At 46.7% G+C, this 20835-nt stretch overlaps 1 protein-coding gene across 1 annotated transcript in view; it reads left to right on the top strand.

Annotated features, from left to right (window-relative positions):
• LOC131272563 (unconventional myosin-IXb-like) overlaps positions 1–15469 on the top strand; it is a 46123-nt gene extending 30654 nt beyond the window's left edge. The window contains exons 9-18 of the mRNA XM_058274339.1: positions 47–189; positions 263–398; positions 502–767; positions 1281–1328; positions 3162–3707; positions 4427–4616; positions 4701–4784; positions 7700–11132; positions 11214–11302; positions 11399–15469. Of these exons, the coding sequence (XP_058130322.1) occupies positions 47–189; positions 263–398; positions 502–767; positions 1281–1328; positions 3162–3707; positions 4427–4616; positions 4701–4784; positions 7700–11132; positions 11214–11302; positions 11399–13660 (7197 nt within the window). The 3' untranslated portion in view covers positions 13661–15469. The remainder of the gene's footprint in view (positions 1–46; positions 190–262; positions 399–501; positions 768–1280; positions 1329–3161; positions 3708–4426; positions 4617–4700; positions 4785–7699; positions 11133–11213; positions 11303–11398) is intronic.
• Positions 15470–20835: the final 5366 nt, after the last annotated feature.

The following is a 20835-nucleotide window of genomic DNA, read 5'->3' as shown; positions in this document are numbered from 1 at the left end:
TATGCGGTTTACTTGGGTAGTTTTTCATTGTGTTTTTTATTTCCAGCACGTGTTCAAGTACGAACAGAAGGAATACAAGCGCGAGGGAATCAAATGGACTGATATAGAATTTCTAGACAATTACGGCTGTCTACAGCTGTTCGAATCGAAACCATCCGGTTTGCTGTGTATACTGGACGATCTGTGCAAGTACGTGAACGATCTCTCACGTGATCTACACCAATGGAACGTGTGCTATTAATCGCCCATTATGTCATTTTAGTTTTCCCGGTGCCACCAACGAAACGTTGCTGCAAAAGTTCAACAGTGTTCACAAGGATAACGCATTTTACGAGAAACCACAGCGCAAGGAGAACGCATTTATCATTAAACATTACGCTGGCAAGGTGAAATATCAGGTACGAAGCAGGTCCCAATCAGGGCATCACATTGTAACCTGTGCGAGGAGAACTGAAATTAAACTTTTGTACTCGTTTTTCCCGCTCCTCTTGCCTCCTTCAGGTGGCCGAAATGCGTGAAAAGAATCTCGACCTGATGCGGCAGGATATCGTGAGCGTGCTGAAGAACTCCAGCATGGCGTTCGTCCGGGAGCTGGTGGGGGCTGACCCGGTCGCCGTCTTCCGGTGGGCCATTCTGAGGGCATTTTTTCGCGGCTACTTTGCGTTCCGGTCGGCCGGCATCAAGCACCGGAAGGAGCGTGCGGACATGTCGTTCAACAAGCTGGCCACCAAAACACGCTACCGTGCACCGAACGATAGTATCGTAAGGTAAGCATATCCGGGTGGGGTCGTTTCCGAAAGGGAATCTCCTCGTTCGAGTGCTACTGGATCCGGATTTATGTTTCTTGTGGTTTTGAATAATGTGAGGTGATGGGTTCTTTGTTGAATGCTACGCTCAAGGTAGTTAATGTTCTGATTGGGACGAAATTGGACTGGGTAAACTAGGACTTTAATCTAGTTTAATATTGTGACACACGTTCGATCACAATTTACAATCTCTATTTCTCTTTCCTTCTTTTCTATCTATCTCTTCTCGGTATCCAAACCATCATTGTGTTGTCTTTTGTCCAACATTCCTCTTCACCCAATTTTCGATCCGTTTCCACCAAACACGTGTGTCGTGTGGTTCGCTTTCCTGAACCACGACCACCGTACTTCCATTACTGAATCCAACAAATCATATATCCACCCTATGCGGGATTAATCCCTCCTTCCATTTTTCTTCATCTCCACTTTCGGGATTTGGTGGTTTGGTCGGTTCTTGCACGGCGTACTCTATAGCCACCTTGTGACGGTCTCATCGGTGAACCTAACAATCAATCGTATTGCGTAAGTTGAACTTGTTATATTTGCTGTCTATACTTTTGAAACAGAGTCGAAAATAAGCTTCAGTTCTTCCCTCCTCCCGCCTGCCGTTAACGATGTGGGCACTAATACTTTTCTAACTGTGTTTAGTTCTATGTGTCACACACTGTTACTGTTTATCATAGTCTATTGTTATCACCTGCTCTCCGTCGTTCTCCCTCTCCGCTATCATTTAATGAGTTCGCATTCTTTTCATTCCACCGTCTCTCGGGTGTTTCGTGCTTGCACTTGATTAGTAAAGTGCATAATCTATCTTATCCCTCTTTTGCAGTTTCCTAAAAAAGAAGGCCAGATTGATTGCTTCCCATTGTTAAACCCTTACTTGTTTGTCCTGTATGCCTACCTAATATTGTTCACAACCAATTTACATTTCTACTCCTATGTCTTGTCACGTTAATATCTGTTTTACGTTAGTGATAATTGTGCACATGTTGAGATTTCATAGTTGTTTTTTTCGATCTTGAATTGGACGATAACTTTTTCTCAATTAAAAACCCATTGTCATTTCCTCGCACATCATCATCTATTTTATGCTATATATGTATTGTTTTTTGTTTAAATTTTGGATGATTTCTATGATTGAGTTTTACGAAGAATTAAAATTGACTATTATAGGATATTTTAATATTGATAATAGAGGAAAGATATGTATCCGCGTGGATGAGAGAAAGTCGTCAGCTTTTGTTTCCGATCCCATCCTAAATGCTCTATAAGTAATAACAACAAAACTCTCGAAGATCTTGTGAGTAGCTAGTAACTTGTAACAAAAGATAAACGTTAAAAACAACTGAACGCACCGGTAGGGGAAAACACTAAAAAGAAAAAAGCAATTCTACATCCTATTTCCCTGTTCCCACTGTAGGAAACTTTTCTGTCCGCGGCGCCCAGTGCGTGACAGTGGTATGCTGGACCGGTACCGTAACTACTCCGTGAAGTCGGCGTCGGCCAAAGGGGGCCGAGAGCGGCGCAAAAATTGGCCGTAAGACCGTTTGTTCTACAGAGACCGCAGTGATCGATTCTGCGATCTTTGATGCCTGTTGTTTCTATCGCTGCCGTGCGCGCGCGCTCTCCTTGTGTCTGTCGTTTGATTTTGGTTTGGTTTTGGATTTTGCTCCTCCTTCCCATCCAGCACGTTAGTGTAGTGTATGGCGTGCGCCGATGTCCATAGAAATGCCGCTCAGCGTTAGGCCCAAGCTGCCCCAAGCTGCCTTTAATATCGAGTCTTTTTGTACATAGGGTGCCTAGGGTGCGATAGTGCGCAGTAGGAAGGATAATAAGCTAAACAACATTAACTGAAGCAGTTCATCATTAGCCGGGTTCACCATTATTTTACTCCCATGTACAAACCCTTAATGCCGTAACTAACATACCCCAATGTGTGGGGCAGAATGATGCAAAATTTTCAATAACCCAAAATTTGCAATTGTGGCTGAACATTGTTTAGGGGAATCGCTTTGCTAACATTCGTTAATTGATCAATATAATGTATCATAATTTTTTCTGTATCTTCTCTTCACTATACATTTGTGTTATTCTCCTTCCGTTGTTATGTCATTTTATTTACTCTTGTTTTTATTTATTTTTGGTTTACTTCTATTCAAACCATCCTACATGAACATGTGTGTGTGTGCCTCTGTGCGCCTTCTCTCCCGTGTGCGCCTTCGTCTATCGTTATCGTGTGTATCGTGCCTACCTCTCATCCAACACATCACGCCATCTTCGAATGAATCGATATCGCAAAACAAAACCATATCTACTCGCGCTACCGTGGCCAATTCAAATCCATCGGTCGCGTAGCAAACGCATCAGCAATGCCATGAGTGACATCACCTCGGGCCACAACCACCATAGCGGCAACCCGGCAGCATCGTCTCCCACCGGCGGTGGCGGAAACAATCTTGCCTACCACCGCCAATCGCTCGGTAACGCGGGCTACAACAGTACCACCGGATCGATGGCCTCGGTCACCGGTCCCGGCGGCACACCCCGTCGGTCCTGGTCAAGCTTCGCGTTCAACAACAAAAACTTCCCCGACGGAAAGCTCAACTACGAGTGCCAACAGCTGCAGGACTCTCCACAGCAGCAGCACGGAAAGCATCATCCATCCTCCTCGCCCGGCGGAGGTTCCTCCTCATCGCTGTCGTCCGCGTATGGCAGTAACAACGGTGGAAAGCATTCGTCAGCCACCGGGAACATTTCGTCGCCGGGATCGACAGTCGGAGGCGGCGGGGCAGCCGCTGGCGGTGGAGGTGGAAAAGGATATGGGTTAGGTTCGGCTGCAGCCCGGCATCGCTTCGAACGCTCCGGTCAGGACGTGATGGCTCGTGCGTCGCAAATCGTGATGTAAGAAATAACAAGCCTCTGGAGCGATGATAAAAACAATTCAAACAATTACACACAAACACACCCCCACTCTACCCTATTCTCCAACATTTCCCAATCGTTCATGTCATGCTTGGTCGAAACCAAATTCATTAATCCATTTGCTTCCGTTTTTGACGTCCGATTTTGCTATAACTCTACTTCCTCCATTGGTTATCCGCTTTCCTTGTGACGTCAGTTGCAAATTTGTAAAACTTACTTTGGTGTCCGTTTTTTTGAGTAATTTACAACGTTTTATCCTCGCAAAGGTTTGATGTGCTGTACAAAGATTCAGACTGTTCTGTGTGTCTTTTGTATGAGTTCTCTGTAGCGTTTTAGCTCTACCCTATCTCTAAGATAAGCTTTAGAAGCTTGTTACAAATTGTTGCGAAGTTTCTTTCTTTTTATTATTTTTGCAAGTGTTCGTTTTTGTGTGAATTCCAAATGTCTACATTGCATTTTAAGTATCATTATCTAAATATAAAGCAACGAGTGTTGGGTTCAATCTGTGTTCCCAATAGCTTCGTAGGCGAATGATACTAGCAAGCAAGAATAAACCTTTGGTTTTTTCCCTGCTCTAGCCGAAAGATGATCAAATGATAGAAGATAGTATACCCGGTATTCTAACGATTATTTCCGTTTCTCCCCCTTCATCCGTACAAAATGAAAACGCAATCGATGGACATGGACAACCAATACAGGAAAAACAAATCATTTCGTCCCCGGGAGCGGCCGAAGAAGGGCCTCAAGAATCTCCAGTCGGTGAAGACACTTTCGGCCGGGCAGAACCTCTCCAATCAAACATCTGCCATAAAGACACGCAAGCAGCCGCTAACCGTAACGGCACAGTTTCAAAACTCGCTGATCGCACTGATGGAAACGTTAAATCAGGTGAGTCGAGGGCCATTCGACCCAGCCAACAAGCACTCTTTTGCCACATTTCACTTACTTTCTTCATTCCTGTTTCAATTTTAGGCAAACCCATTCTTCATTCGGTGCATCAAATCGAACCCGAACAAAATCCCGAACCAGTTTGACGATGCAACCGTTACGAGACAGGTACGTTCATGTTTGTTTGGGGGCTGTAACGCTAGCTGTAATGAAGTCCTTGCTGGAACTACTCATTGAACGGGGTGTTGGTGGGAAATATTGCCTTGAGAGTGTTTTTTTTTTGTTTTGCCAGAACACAAAGAGCGACGGAAAAAGCCCGAAATACAAGGACGCGCGGGTTGTTGCCGGAAGTGTCCACTTGTTTCATCCACACTACGACGATAAATGAGTTGACCGAGCTGGCTTGGGAAAACAATATATCCCTTTTTTCCAACACACTTCCCTTCTACGTGACTTGTTACGGGTGTTTTCTTTTGTTCGTTGCGAATTTACATTTTGCGAATAATTTTCCCCATTTCCCATAACCTTCTATTTTGGCATTGAGCACGCATAATCAACGAGGACACGAACGCCGGGTCGATATAAACCGTTAAGAAGGTAACGGTGATTGGCTTAAGCCAAACCATGTGAGATGACGTATTTGTTATTTTTTTCTCACATGTTCCTTCTGACGCCCATTAATCGTCGAAGTTTGTTTGATGACCATTTCCCTTAGGTAAACGCCATAAACATTTGCATAATTTCGCGCGGTCAGCGTTGAGCAGAGGAGAAACGCTGAAAAGCTAGAAATTTTACAGATGGTAGTCATGGTAATATTTCATGTTTCGTATAATTTGTTTGAGCTATTCGTAAAACAAAGATCAACAGATCTATCAATAGCGAAATCCAATTGTTTATAAAAAGTTGCATAAACTGGTTGTGATAATTGATGCATATGTAATAAAATAACTGTGGACGCCTTCATTAAAACATTGCTTTATATGGGTTTTCTGCACCCTTTGTTCATCTATATTGTTGAAATCATTGTATTGTATCGCTAAATTGCAACATGCCAATGAATGAAATGCGTATCAGTGTAGGGCGGGGACGACCTGGTCGGTTATCATTCATGCTGTTGCCTACCTTCGAAGAAAGATGGGTCCATTAGGCCGCTTTGGTGTCTTTTTCTCATAAACAGTTCCTCTCTTCTTTCCTCCGGTGAGTCAGAAGTCTTAGCCATCTTTTGTGGCCATATTCCTGGTGGCGTGTTCTCCTACCTGAGAATCGCGTCGGTCGAAACTCCAGGCAGGTCTGACATAGAGGTGCTTGACTATCAGTTGCAGTTTTACCTCCGAACGGTATGCACGTGTTGCCAGTGTCTTAAATTGGAAGAAAGTTTTTGTTTTATCGTGTATGAAGTGATAAAATTTTAATACAAACTTTGTTAAAGAACAAACAAAACAATCATAGTGGGCTATCAAATCCATATCCGCGCGCAGTAGGCCGCAAGTATACCCGAACCATGGTGTACGATGACATTCGAACTGATTCGATTGTATCCGGAGCTTGGTATTAGGCTGGCATTGTTGGCACTGCTTTTCTGTACACACTGTGTGCTAATTCTGCTCCTGATGACGACTGGGCTTGTGCTGAGATTAAAAATGACCATCACGGTCGCGGTGGTAAGTGGTGTCTCCCGTCTTCGCAATTCCAGTGAGAACACATTTTGTAGTGCATTTGAAACCGAAATCAAAACGCTCCAGCCTTAAAAGTATGCACGGGCCTTCCGTCGCCAGACTGTCCCGGGACGGGTAAACGAAGGGACACAGCTAAAACCGGAAACACCAGCTTTCATTACGTCGCCACCTCTCCCAAACAAGCGGTGTTCATGTTTTGGCCGGTACCATAAATCCCATTAGGAATCTTCCAGACGACGGCAGACCGAGGGACAGAGAGAAAAAGGGTGTAGGGTATCTGGTTTCCGGTGGTTCATCTGGTGACGAAAGGCAAACTACCCAAAGTACCTTCAGGGAGTGGAGTGTTGCTTGTTCTTTGTAGGTATAGACGGTCGATCGCGTCCGTGCCGATCTTATCGTGTACAAAACCCAATACATGGTAGAATTTTCCCTCAGCCATTTGTTGTTCTTTCGCTGCTGCTCCTACGATGAGTTTTTGTAATGATATCTTCTTCCATGAGATGCTCTCTAAAAGCTCTGACGCAGCATTTAAAGCAGTACAAGCAATAATACTCGTGTGGCAGGTCGCATGGATGGTCTTATCGGCACTACCGGGGAACACCAGAAAGAGAAGGCGAGGCAAATGGCAAAATGGAAAATTGCAATAAAACCCTCGGTCCTCCGATGGTGGTGGTGGTGGTGTGGCCAATGTGTCGACATGCCTATCTTTTCCTGCTATGGCACCATATGGAAGGAATTTGTTGCTGCAATGAAATTCCTCATCCATTCGCTTTCATTCGTCCCGGTTTTCGTCTCTCTTCCTTCTGGGTACGGTTTCATTCATGCGCCATACACTATCTTATCGGGATATTTTATGGTTTTATTTTTTACCATTTCCGCACTGCCAACCACTTTGCTGCTGGCCACCACAAATCCCACCGGCGGAGGAAGCATCTTCACGGGTGGGTGAGAAAATCGGCAAATGGCAGCGAAAATAGGTAGTTTTTATTTGTATTTTTTGTTCGAGGAGGTTTTGAACCGGAATAAGGATCCACGGCCCGTACAGCACAATGGGGGCCATCTTTGAGGACGTTCCTGTTTTTACTGTATTGAGTCATACATCCGTTAGGAATGCTGTCGCCGATGTTCTGACTATTAGATAGGTGATTCTAGAAGGAACCTTTTGTTTTTATTGGCCATTATTTGTGCCACCATAGTTTTACGATGTTGTTAATGCTACCGCCTGGGACGTGAATCATTTGCATGATTTGATGTGTTTGGGATTCGCTTTACGGCGTGGGAATGTGATGTTTTCAGGTGGTCAGATAAATGAGTCCATACCAATTGTAGTTTTTTTTTCAGTAAAAAAAATGATACTCTGAAAATGTCCCTTATACTAAATATGAACTCTTTCCTTTTCATTCGCAGCTCCGCTATACGGGCATGCTAGAGACAGTCCGGATCCGGCGCGCCGGCTACAACGTGCGTCTAACGTACGAGGAGTTCATCCAGCTGTACCGCATCCTGCTGCCGAAAGGACTGGTCAGCTCTCAGAAGGATGTGCGCGACTTTATGAGCACGATGGATCTGAACAAGCAGCACTACCAGCTGGGCGTGACCAAAATCTACATGCGCGAGTCGCAGAAGATGCGCCTCGACATCTCGTTGCACACGAAAATCATCGACAGCATCATCTGCATCCAGCGCTGGTTCCGGGCGATTCTGCAGCGCAAAAAGTACTGCCAGTACCGGACGGCGGCCTGCACCATCCAGTCGTACTGGCGCGACTACCTGCGCGAGAAGCAGGAAAAGTTCACGCGCAAGATACGCATCCACGCGGCGACCGTCATTCAGGCGACCTGGCGCGGCTACACGGTGCGCAAGTGGTACGACAAGCTGAAGAAGGGTGTGCTGGTCGTGCAGGCACGTATCCGCGGTCAACAGGCCCGCTCTCGCTTCAAGGAACTACTGAGCAAGAAGCGCGATCGGGCGAAACTGCGTTCGACGCAGAGCCTGCCGGTGGAACGCCCAATCGGTTCGACGGCGGCCGGCGGATCCTACGGTGGTGGTGGCGGGGGTGGATACGCGGAAGTGGTGCACGCGATCGAGCATCGGAAGAAACCGATACCGGCCGTCGTGGGCCTAAGTTTCGAGACGGCGATCGATATCGTGAACAAAAATCGGGCCCTCTTCGCGGACGACAGCATGTCGGCGGACTTTATCGACGACGACGACGACGATGATGAAGAGGAGGAGGACGAGGAGGAGGCAGCGGGAAGTGGTGGTGGTGCCGCCACCGCCGCCGTGAGAGAACCAGCGGCCGTGGCAGGCCATGACGAGGAGGAGGACGAAGACGATGACGAGGAGGGTTACGAAGACTTGGGCCTAGTGGACTATCCGCACCCGCTGGCGACCCGAGCTGCGGCCGCATTACATCAAGGCCCCGTTGTTGGCTCGAAGCCACAATCACCTCCTTCGGGGCCAGCGAACAACAGCGCTTTATTAGATAGGAATGAAAGGTATATAAAAAATCTGGTCATTTCGTCGGCACCACCGCCGAGCGGTGGTGGTGGTGCGGCATCTGCGTCCACAGCGTCGCCAAGCAATAATAGCAGTCCGTACCAGAAGACACCACTGCAGCGACAGGACGACGTTTTGGATCGGCCCCTCCGGATGTACGACATCGAGCGCGCCAGCAAGAGCACCTTCGACGACACGGAGCTGGCCAAGTACCGGTACGAGCGAGGTGGTGGTGGTGTGAGCAGCACGGCCAAGTTGCCCGTACGCCGTGTCGATTCCGGACCGTCCACGGTGGCGGGTACCGCCGGTAGTGGTAGTAGCCGCCCGGGGATGCAGCGGTTTCGGTACGGCGACACCTCGGCGTCGTACGGCGTTGGTGGTGGCATGATTCGAAATCAGAACCACAGCAATAATAGTTATAGTAATAGCAACGTGGAAATCGTGTTTGTAAATACGGGACTAGAGAATGTCGTCGCCGGCACCGCGTCACCATCGTCGTCGCTGTCCTCTCCGGCCACAAGGAATCTCAGCCAGCGCAACAGCATTAGCAGTGGTACGCTGACGCACACCCAGCCGCACCCGGCAATGGCGGCCGCCAGCATGATGCGGCGGGAGTCACTGCCATTCACCCACACGCACATGAGCTCCCGCAGGGACCGGGACCAGGGAGACGAAATCAACTCGAACTACAATCTGCTACAGCAGCAACAGCAACTGAGCCACCTTCATCAAACGCAATCGACAACGTCGGCGACCTCATCGTCAACGTCATCCCTAATACCGCACTCCTCCTCTCAGTCACTATCGTCGGCAAGCTCGACGACCGGAGGGCACATCGGTAACTATCAGAATCTACAGTTCCCTCAGACCAACAATTACCAACAAAATAAGCACCACCACCACCATCAGCAGAAGCAGCACCAACAGTCGGTTTACAACAACAACACACCACCTGCCAACAGTGGCACGAAAATGTCCACCTCGTCGTCGTACGGCACCAGTAACACCAGCTCCGGTGGCCAGTACGGTGGTAATAGTGCTGCGGCCCCAACATCATCGTCATCTTCCGCCATCAACAACCAGCGGGTGTCGGCGGTGTACCCGGACGATTTCGCACAGAACTACTACAACACGACTACGACGACACCGAAGGGCGCTGGCAAGGCTGCCCTCATACTCGGGACCGCCAAGTCGGAGGACAGCAGCTTTGCCGGTAGCAGCAACATCATGTACAATCTGTCCACGCTCGGCAAAGCGGACAGTAGTGACATGGTGCTGGGTGGCGGAGGAGGAGGAGGAGGCGGTAGTAAACCGACCTCCAGCTCCAGCAGCAGCCGCCGGGGGATCAAATCGACGAATCTCAGTGAGGAACAGCTTGGTGGCGGAAGTTCGGCCGTCAGCTACCATCCTGGCACGGGCCTAACGAGACGAGGACCGGTGGGTAGTAGCAATCCGGGTGTTGCTGCAAGCGGTAACACTACGAACGCCAGCTCGGGAGCCAGTGGCGGTGGCGGTGGCGATACGCTTAAGCGGCGCAATTCGGACCCGGCAAACAACAAGATTCCGCTGCTCGAGGTGAACCGGGGCAACGACATGTACCAGTCGAGCACGCGCATCAACATCGCCGGCCACCAGTTCCGGAAGGTGCAGCGCATCAACAAGGCGGAGCGGTGTGCCTGCTGTCAGGAGATCGATTCGTTCGTGAACGAGGGCTACCGGTGCCTGGACTGCAAGGTGCTGGTGCACACAAAATGCATCCAGAACGGGGGCATCAAGTCGCTCCAGTGTGCGGCGGCCAAGCGCTCGAAACGCATCCGCACCAGTGGCGGCGGTGGTGGGCTTGGCAGCAAGCACGACAAACACCAGCCGATCGCGGCCGGTTCGTCGTCCGGTGGAGGCAGCCAGAAGATCTCGTCGACGCGCGAGTACACCGATTCGACCGATAAGATTATAAGCGATGCCAAAGAGCTGCAGCTGATGCAGGACTTCATCACACAGAAGATCTGCAAGATGGAGAGCGATTGCGAGAAGCCGTCCGAGGTGGACCGGGTGTTCAAGCAGGCGCTCCGCGAGTTCAAGGACAACCTGGTCGCGCAGTACAGCGTGGCGCACAAGCAGAACTCGGACGTGCTGAACATCAAGTACCGCGATCTGATCGCCAACTTCGAGCAGGTGATCGAGACGACGTCTGGGCGCAAGAACGACTTCCCGCTCACGATGGGCGTCAATGCGTTCCGTGGGTTTATGAACGAATTTATGAACTCACGCGAAACGGAGAAACCGAAGACGAAGCGGAAGAAGGACAAGAAACGCAAGCACGATGATCACACCACGTTCAACGGTAAAATATTCATTTTTATACTGAATTTAAGGGTGTTTGGAAAAAAAATCAAGAGATTACATTATATCTTCCACACAACAGGACATACATTCCAGCTAACGATACTCAACATTGCGACGGCGTGCGAAATATGCCAACAGTTTCTCTTGTGGCCAATCGAGCGAGGACTGGTAAGTACTGGTGTGGGAAAGGATTATTAGGATAATGTTGTTTAAAAATCATTTATCTTAACACTCTCACTCTGCTTTTCTCCTCCCCTCCCTCAGGTGTGCCAAAACTGTAAGTTAACGTGCCACAAAAAGTGCTACCAAAAGTCGGCCTCGTGCAATAAGATTGCCAACTCGGACCCGAACGCGCTGCTGCACGGTGGCGGTGGTGGAAGCAGTGGATCAGCCGTCGTAGCCGGTGGTTGCGGTCCGGACGGTCAACCCCTGTACGGTGGTGGCATTCCGACGAAACTGTTCGGCGTGCCGCTGACGGCGATGTGCGGCAGCAGTAGCGATGGCGTTAAAATTCCGGCCCAAATCAACAAGCTGATCATGATGATCGAAATGCACGGCCTGTACTCGGAGGGTATCTACCGGAAGAGCGGCGTTAGCTCGAAGATCAAGGATCTGAAGGCGAAGATGGACCGCGCGGTAACGAGTGCGGACGGGGGCGGCGGAGAGATGGACTTCGAGTCGTACAACGTGCACGTGCTAACGAACGTGCTGAAGTCGTTCCTGCGCGAAATGCCCGAACCTCTGCTAACGTTCGACCGGTACGATGACTTTCTGCGTGCGGCCGACCTTTCCGACGGTAGCGATCGGGTGCAGACGCTTCTGTCGCTGGTGAAAAAGATCCCCCCGGCCCATCACTGCCTGTTCGAGCGGTTGATCTTCCATCTGGCCCTGGTGGCGAAGCTGGAGCAGTACAACCGCATGTCGGCCAGCTCGCTTGCGATCGTGTTTGCGCCGTGCGTGCTACGCACCAACCGGTACGTGCCGGCACAGGACAGCCTGAACGACATCGGACGGCAAACGAAGTGCATGGAGACGCTCATCACGCAGAAGATGCTGAACGTGAAGAGCACGCTGGCGGACATTGACACGCTCGATACGGCCGCGCACACGGCTACGGCCCGCCTTAGCACGCTGCGCAGTAGCAAGGTGTTTACGCAGGAGGAAATGGCGAATGCGCGCGGTACTGGCAGCGGACTCCCGGCCGGTGGGCTGCTCGAGACGGAAACGGAGGAGATGCTGCTCGAGGGTCACATTCAAGAGATACGCAAGGAGAAGGCCTTGCTGACCTCGACGTTGCCGAGTCTGGCACGGGCCAGCTCGGACGATGATCTGCTCTCGACCGATCTGGATGGGGAAGGAGGTAGTCTGGACGATCTGAGCAATAGCAAGGAGAAGGATCTCGATGTGAGCAGCAGCGGTGGTGGCGGTGGTGGTGGTGGAGGAGGTGGAAACAACATGATCAGCGACAGTGGCATCTCGATCCGCTACCAGGCACCCTCCGATCACGGTGGTAGTAGTAATGTTAGTCTTAATAATGACGTCCCGATGGCTGTGAGTTATTCGTTACGTGATCAGAGCGGAGGAGGTGTCGGTGGTGGCAGTGGTGTGGAGTATTTCCACAAGATGGGCTCGAGTGCCACCGCCAGTGCGTCATCATCGGTCGTCGGATCGTCGGCGGGGGTAAAAACGAAATCTCTGTCCCATCAAACACTGCTCGAGCGGGAAGCGTTCCTGCGCGGTAGCAACAACTCCACGTCGGCCTCCTCACCCCAGTCACCGACGGCTGCCACCTCAGCCATCTCAGCCTCCTCGACGCCGTCGTCCTCCGCATCGGCTCCTTCGATGATGAAAACGCAACAGAATGGAAACCACGGTGGGAACGGTGCGAGCTCGTCCGGTGGTGCCAATGCCAGTGGAAGTGGCATCGTCATCGGTGGCGGTACATCGATGGCTCCACCGGGCAACGGAGGAGGAGGAGCGGGGAATAAACGGTCCGACATTAACCTGAGCCACTCGATGATAACGCTCTCGACGACTTCGCACAGTCTCGGGGGCAGTACGACGAGCAGTAGCAGCAGTAGTGGGGTTGGTGGTAGCACCGGCAGCAGCAGCACTGGCAGCGGTAGTGACCTCCAGCGCCAGAAGCCCATCATCATCCGGAGTGTTTCCGGCGGGTATGAGGTAGGTGCTACCGGTGGTGGTGGTGGTGGAAATTCCGCCTCAACGAACTCCTCCTCCAACCATCGAACGATCCTGATCCAGTCGACGACGGTGGCAGCACCGTCCGGGTCCGCCGCTACCTCCACGTCCGCCTCCAGTTCGTCCATCAATTCGGCGAACCTTGCAAAAGACAATAACATGCCCAAGGAGGGAAAAATGTCGTCACGTCGTATGTCCTCGGGCCATGGAAGTAAACGATCCGGCGGAGGTGGTGGTGGTGGTGGTGGTTCAGCAGGTGCCAGCGGCGGCGGCGGTGCACAATCAACATCGACGACCGCTGGAGACGACGAACCAATTATGGTTTGAGATTGAGGTCGCACAAATGTCGATACGATCGAACAAATCGCCGTGTCATAGTGTGTAGTGAGAGGAAGGTCCTTCTCAATCGCAGGAACTCTAGGTGTACTACCTTCAGAGTTTTCACAGCAGATAACACAACACAGGACTTTCGAACATCTCCCGGTTCCGCCGTCGTGTATGTGTCCATCGTGGATCGGACGACAGGGTCCACAACGTGCAAAAAACATGCGCAGTCCCATGATCGTCAACGCAGCGCAAATCGGTCTTCGTTATTACTTTAATTAATTTATAAATCAAAAAAACCCTATCAAGCGAGCACAAGATCAAGGGGAACGACACGAGGGAAACAGGAGAGCTGTTGAGATTCACACACGCACACACGCTCACAAACACGACTGGTGGTGAAAACGCGACGCGATGTAACAAACGATGGGAATGTAGAATTTCGTGTCTTTTGCCCAACCCCCAAAAAATACTCCCCACGGAAGTGTATCTACGTTTCGGAGTGTTCGACACACAAACACACACACACATCCAGATACTAACAAGCCCCCTTTATTTGTAGAGACAGTCATAATATTCCCAAGGGGAACAGAAATGGGCATGCTTCGATCAACGCAGAAAAAAAGAAGACAAGAGGCGCTCCAAAATATTAATAAATGAACATGGAAGTGCATTCGTTACGGACAAGCGTAGGCTAGGCTAGGCGGGTAGAAAACCGGGGAGCAAATCATCCCATTTTCCGGTGTACTCTTCTTTTTAGTTATTTAAACGCCACATAACGCTAAAAGTGCAGTTTATAGTGTAAGGAGTCTATAGAACATAAACAAAAGCCCATGCTCATCCATACACATCAACACACGCGGGCGCGCGCCCTGTTAAATGAAAGGAGGTTTTTTGTTTTTGTTGACAAAACAACAAATCGTTTAAGAGAATAGGTTGAGGATAGAAATTAAAACAAAACACCAGAAGCAGTGTGGGGAAAAGAAGTTTTATCCCAGTTATGGGAAGCAGAAACTGATGAGGAATATCTAGACCTTCCTAGGAAGAGAAGGGCCGTTAAAGCAAACAGCCTACTATAGCATCGTGCTCATGATCATTGCCTTGGCAACGGATGTTTTTGTTCGTCGGTTTATGGATTTTACACATTCAATCGTACGCCGCTTGTGTTGGTCTCCGACGGTGACTTTTTCATTCTTGATTTTTCAATTATTCTTTCACTGCGCATTTTGACTATTTCTCGGTGTCAAAAGTATGAAGCGAATGTGGGCGCACACTTTAACAGAGCAATATATAAATATGATATACATATTAAACACATAATTATACATATGTAAATTTAAATGTATTGTTGATGTAAGTAAAGACGACGTAAGAAACAAGAGCAGAAGAAGAAAAAACACACATCTACACACATAAACAAACCTGGGCTCTCGGGCGTGAACGAATTGTTGACGGAGGTAACTGCCCGCGAACGCTTCCGTTTTTCCCCCGGCTAAAGGAGAACTAAACGAAACAAAACGGACAGGGAGGAACTGTGAATATACAACTCGGAACTGCGATAAAAATATCTCGTTTAACCTTTTTTTTCTTGTTAGTTTGTGGTACATCCTCTTGAAGTATATAAAAAAGCAGTTCGTCGGAGGATCCTTTTCCATCTTTTTTTTTTGTTTTATTAACTTTGTGCTTCCTAAAGCTTATCGCAGCACCGTAGTTAGTTAGTGGGGTGGGAACTAAATAAACGACACCATTTAGCAGTGAATGATCGAATCGAAAGTAATCTGAAAACAATACAGAGACGAAAATAAGAACAATTCAAAACATTTGAACTTTTATGTTTTTTTTTCCTTTTATGTTTTTTTTGTTTCTTTTTACGCCTGTTTCCGTTTATTGGATTTTAGTTTGGAGGGACGAACTTTTCTCCACTGGATTCTCTCCTTTTGTGTTGCGATTTCTTTTTACAGCTATTTGCTTTTCTTTCGTTTGCGGCGTCTTATAGGTTCCTAATGCTAATGGCAAGTATGGTAGAAGTATTATGTTGCGTAATTTTCAGTTTCGCTTTTTATATGATTTATTAATATTTCTTTCATTATTTTTTAGTTTATGCCATGGGAAACACTGCAAATAGATAAGATCAACCCCCTCCGGCCGACATTTTGCTGACCAAATTCCATCGTTTGTTACAACGAACCTGTTTCGCGGTAGGTGCTTTCACAAAGCCTGCGCCCCAAAATGTCCTGAAATCCTGAAAAACTAGCTAATGAAAAACACTAACCACACACCTCACGCGGTGAAACAAAAACCAGATAAAACATTCTAAACGTAGCCAAGAACAGCCAATATCGAACGCAATACCGATTCGGGTTACATGCAAAGCAGAAGCGAGAAGAAAAGGGAAAGAGAACAAACCATGTGGAAAACATAAAAACAAGGGAAGTAAACAAAAACTGAACGCATTATAATGTCCTTATGTCGCACTTGATGCAAGATACTCTAGTGGGAAGTGTATAGAAAAAAGGAGGAGTACATGTAGATTAAAGTGTACAAACCTAACAAAAAACCCACTTAAACAGACCAACAAAGCTGTCTCCGGAAATGCATCGGCAGTAAGCAAACAGAACATAAACAGAAGAGAAGAACTTTATCTAAACTACCAGCAAAAAAAAACTGTTGCGTTCGTTTGAAATACAAAACAAAAAATCGTATGTATTTGTGTAAAGGAAAAAAAAAAGCAAACCAATTCGCAAAGTAAAACAAGGGAATCGTTTTGCACACTTTGCTTTGGTGTAAGCAGTGAAGCGGAAAATTACATATGAATTATAAGAAACAGGCAAACATTAGCAGAAAACAAAAAGAAAACAAAAAGAGATTCTATTTACATGTGTATTGTCCAGGACAAACTCTAACATATAACTACGGTCAGGAAAAGGCATCGAAGGAAAAGAGCGTTTTTTAGAACCAACAAATGTAAAACAATGAGTTTATCACTTTGCTTTTCACAGCTTTATAGATCCATTTTTGAGTTTGACCGTTTTTTTTGTTTTTTTTTTTAATAAAAGCCAAGAGGAATTACTAGCAACAAGAAATTACTCAGGTGAAGAAACATAGTTGTGAACAGAATTTCGTTATTAAGTCTTACTAATCTGGACTATTTGGAGAGATAATTTTCTACATAGATCTGTTATATTTGCTTATTTTTGTTGTATTGTATGCCAGTATGCGGCACGCAAAAAAAAAAGTAAAAAACAAGGGTAGCGTAAAATAATTCCAACGGGCGAAGGGTGTGTAAATACTTTCGGCCAGTTTCCATTACCTCGATGGTTGTTAATGAAAACGTTATTGTGTGGTTGTTGTTGTTGTTGTTGTTGTATATACAATTTTCCTTTCGTTTAATCCCATCGCAAAAACAGTAAAGCAGCAGCACGAAAAATTCAGGGTAAAACAGTGGCAAGGTTTCCGTTTTGATTCGAGGTTGATGATAGTTTGAACAGGATCTTGTTAATACCTCGTGTTAAACAAATGCTCGTTTGTATTAAAACAAAAAAGAGCAAGAAGAAATGATGGGAATATTGTTCGCTTAAGTTTTCTTCTAATTTCAAGCATTTTTTCTTAACCAGATGACCATTCAACGAAACTGGTACTTCTTAGACGTAGACAAATGTTACATCGATTGTTTTTGTTGTAAGACATCAGCTAATTGTTCTTTCCATTCGGATGCATAATTGTTTTTCAAACTATACAGCGTTTTACATTTCACCTAGCAACTGCGGCAGTGTACGTGGAACATCAAACAATTCCTAGCCTACTGTAAAGTATGTGATGTTGAATCATCAAACCTCCAAATGGCAACACAAACGGGTAAGTAGGCAATTCGTCGCTTACTAGGATCTACCAAAATTATAGTTGTCGCATGGATGTTTGTAGTAGACACGACCAATCGAGGGGTGCAGGTAAAAGTAGGGGAAAATCGCTTTCCGACAGAAAACATACTTTTGCGAGGATTGTTGTGATTCGCGCTCGTTTGCTCATGCGAAAAAGTGATCATAGCCTACCTTATCCTGTACCCCTTCAACTGGTTGTCTCTACTACAAACATTCAACCGCTAGCTATCATGTTGGTAGATCCTAGAAAGTGATGAATTGTCTACTTGACCCGTTTGTGTTGCGATTTGGAGGTTTGTCGATTTAACATCAATTACTTTACAGTAGGCTAGTATTGTTTTATGTTCCACGTACACTGCCGCGGTTGCTAGATGAGATGTAAAACGCTGTAAAAGCTTAGTTGTTCACTTTTAGCTACGTTCGGCAACGCTAACGAAAGTATAAAACTATTTCCACCGAATGAACTTATCGCATTACGTGCGGCTAGTGGAAACTCCGCATACAACATGATAAAAAGGGGGGAGGGTTCGCATAGAGCAAATAGACTGTAGGGCCTAGATCAAATCTAGGTGGAAGTGTGTAAGTAGTAGAGCTCTTCTAGCACATCACTAGCGAAATGTAGCGAAAAGGTATGTGAGATCCTGAGAACGGGAATAGCAGTTCTTTTTTTACGTTGGAAATTAAACACTGAACTGAACCAACACTGAACCCAGATCGGCGAAGAAAAAAACGTGTGCAGGGAATGAAACAAGAATGAACTACTGTAAAAATTAAATCAAACACAAAACGAAAAACCTCTATTTAAAATCCAACATTTACATAAGCGTTGTGGGCGCCAAGTGTAAAACACGAGCACCGCCCCGCAAACCCCAATGGAACACACAATCAAACGCGGAATGTTTAAATGTTTTGTAAAACGAAGCAAGCTGGAGTGCGCGAAGCGAAGAAAATCATAACCAACCCACAGATCGCCAAGAAAACCCACATGCCTTTGTGACATGTTTTATTCCACCGATTGAATTAACCTCTCTTACAAACACACTCTCGTTATCTCTTTCTCCACGGTGTTTGAAAACGCTTTTTTTTTAAAACAAATTTACCAACAGTGGGACACTGAGTAAAGAAATCTTCCCGCCAGAGAATTTGTAAAAGACAGACCGTAGTGTAAGCCGGCAATTGGAGGACCATAGTTCACGGCACAGAAAACGAGAGAGAGAGCATATACTTTTTCCCGGGTGTTTAAACGTAAAGCAATGGATGTTCTTATCTACCATCACCATCTCGATTGATATCTTACCTTGCCGAATATAACCATAGAGAAGGCAGATAGACTAGCGTTTAGTGGGTGGCAGGTGTGGAAAACATAAAAATCATTAAGAACAGTGCCAAGGCGGCATGGTGTGAAAACTTTATATTACATAACCTCACCGAAAGGTGACGACATAATGAACGCCATTTGTAGAGGTGTTTCTTATGCATGTATAAGAACGGGAAAACACTGCATACGGTGGCGCAAGGGAATTTTTACTAACAGAACAAAGCACAATGCAAACATGAAGAAATAGATACAAAAGAATGTTCAGAGATACATTGGAGATAGTCAAACGTTGTACGTAAGAGCACCGCCGATGCAGCAGCAAAAAAGAGAAAGTTTAAGCAAAAAAAGACAAGACATATATGTTGAAACGAAGCAAACCAGAACAGACAAACAGAAACTTTGAATAATAAAACCCTATGAAACTTATAGCCAAATGATGAAATATTTAAAATGTAGGCAAACGGAATGGGGAAAAAGGCATAGGACCGTGAACGTGACAGAATAATGCAAGTAGAACGTAAGAAACATACTACAAACGAGAAAATACTGTACCGTGCACCCGGGGACGGGACGGGTGGGTCAAAGTTACAAAAAGAATCATATACTGTACCAGTTAGCGTTTTGGATACAAACACGAACGTGCAGGGTGAGATTTGATGGTGGATGGGTTGGATAGGCGGAAGACGATGGATGTAACTGATTGTAACAAAATACAATGATAGTGAACCATCGGAATACACGATATGAAATTATGTAAAATCGCGATTCAAATCACATATATGAAGGATGGGGGGATATGGGGAGGAGGTAAACAGAGAGGTGAACGAGAAAGAGAACAAGTTAAACCTATTTAATATTATATATATATATATATACATACCTACCACCTTGCGGTGGTAAGAATCGACCGAAAAAATAAAGTATAAAACATAAACAACAATCGGCATTTGTTTTGCACAGAAGTGTATCTCAGTATTTAGTAATAAGTTCAATAATCATTTTCAGAACAACTGCAAAAGAAAACATCATCCGAAAATCCTTAAATGCCTTCATGATGACGCGCTCCACAATCTCACGGTATAAACGAACGATTCGAGATAGCTACAGGTGCTTACCGGCATATACCGGCTACTAGATCGTTCATCTCCTTGTGCGGGACGAGCCCGATCTAGTAGAGAGCGAGATTTAGTAACGGCCCAGCCCTCGGCCAGTGCGGTCGGCGTGTGGCAGATCGGTGGCTGGATGCTGTCCTGGGCTTATCTCTGCCGCAAGGGGAGATGGTAAGCGTGGGTCAGTGCCGCCGATCGACACACTCTCGGGCGGGTGGGCTCTCTCGCGCTGGCGAGAGAATAACTTGATAAGGGGGGGCACGCTCGCTCATTTGCTTCAAGGACACGCAATTTTTCCGATTTTTTAAAAACTTCCATGCACGTTTAATACAAGTACTTGCATGGAAGACTTGTGTTTGAGGCCATACAAGTGTCCAAGGATATATTTTCGGATTGAGGTCGATTTTTCGAGCTGAAAAATTCAATTTTCGACCGAAAAATCTAATTTTTTCAGGATTTTTCCGGAATAAAAACCTGAAAATGATGGTGATATTTTTGTATAAAAAATACTAAAATATCAATTTAAATAAATATATTTTCGGATAATTTAAAGCCATAAATGCGTATCAATTTTTGTGAAAATTCGTTCAATAACCGTTGAGCTTTAATTGTTGTTCGATAGCAGCGTTACACCTTTTACCACTGTTTAGCGCGATGGCCAAGGCCTTTAGTGACACCGTCCAAAACATTAGTACGATCGCCGGAGCTATTAAGACAGCGCGAGCGCCGTTTAGCGACTCCGTCCAAAGCATTAAGAAGATGGCAGACCCTCTAAGATAATGGGAGCACCCTTTGCGCGTTGACCGCACCTATTAGACCGTTCGCCGCACCTTTTAGCGGCAGTCATTTTTCCGAGCCTTTTGTGAGGGCTTT

The sequence above is a fragment of the Anopheles coustani genome, chromosome 3 (assembly GCF_943734705.1).
Source record: "Anopheles coustani chromosome 3, idAnoCousDA_361_x.2, whole genome shotgun sequence".
In the NCBI taxonomy this organism is placed as follows: domain Eukaryota; kingdom Metazoa; phylum Arthropoda; class Insecta; order Diptera; family Culicidae; genus Anopheles; species Anopheles coustani.
This window is presented reverse-complemented; position numbering and strand designations above follow the sequence as displayed.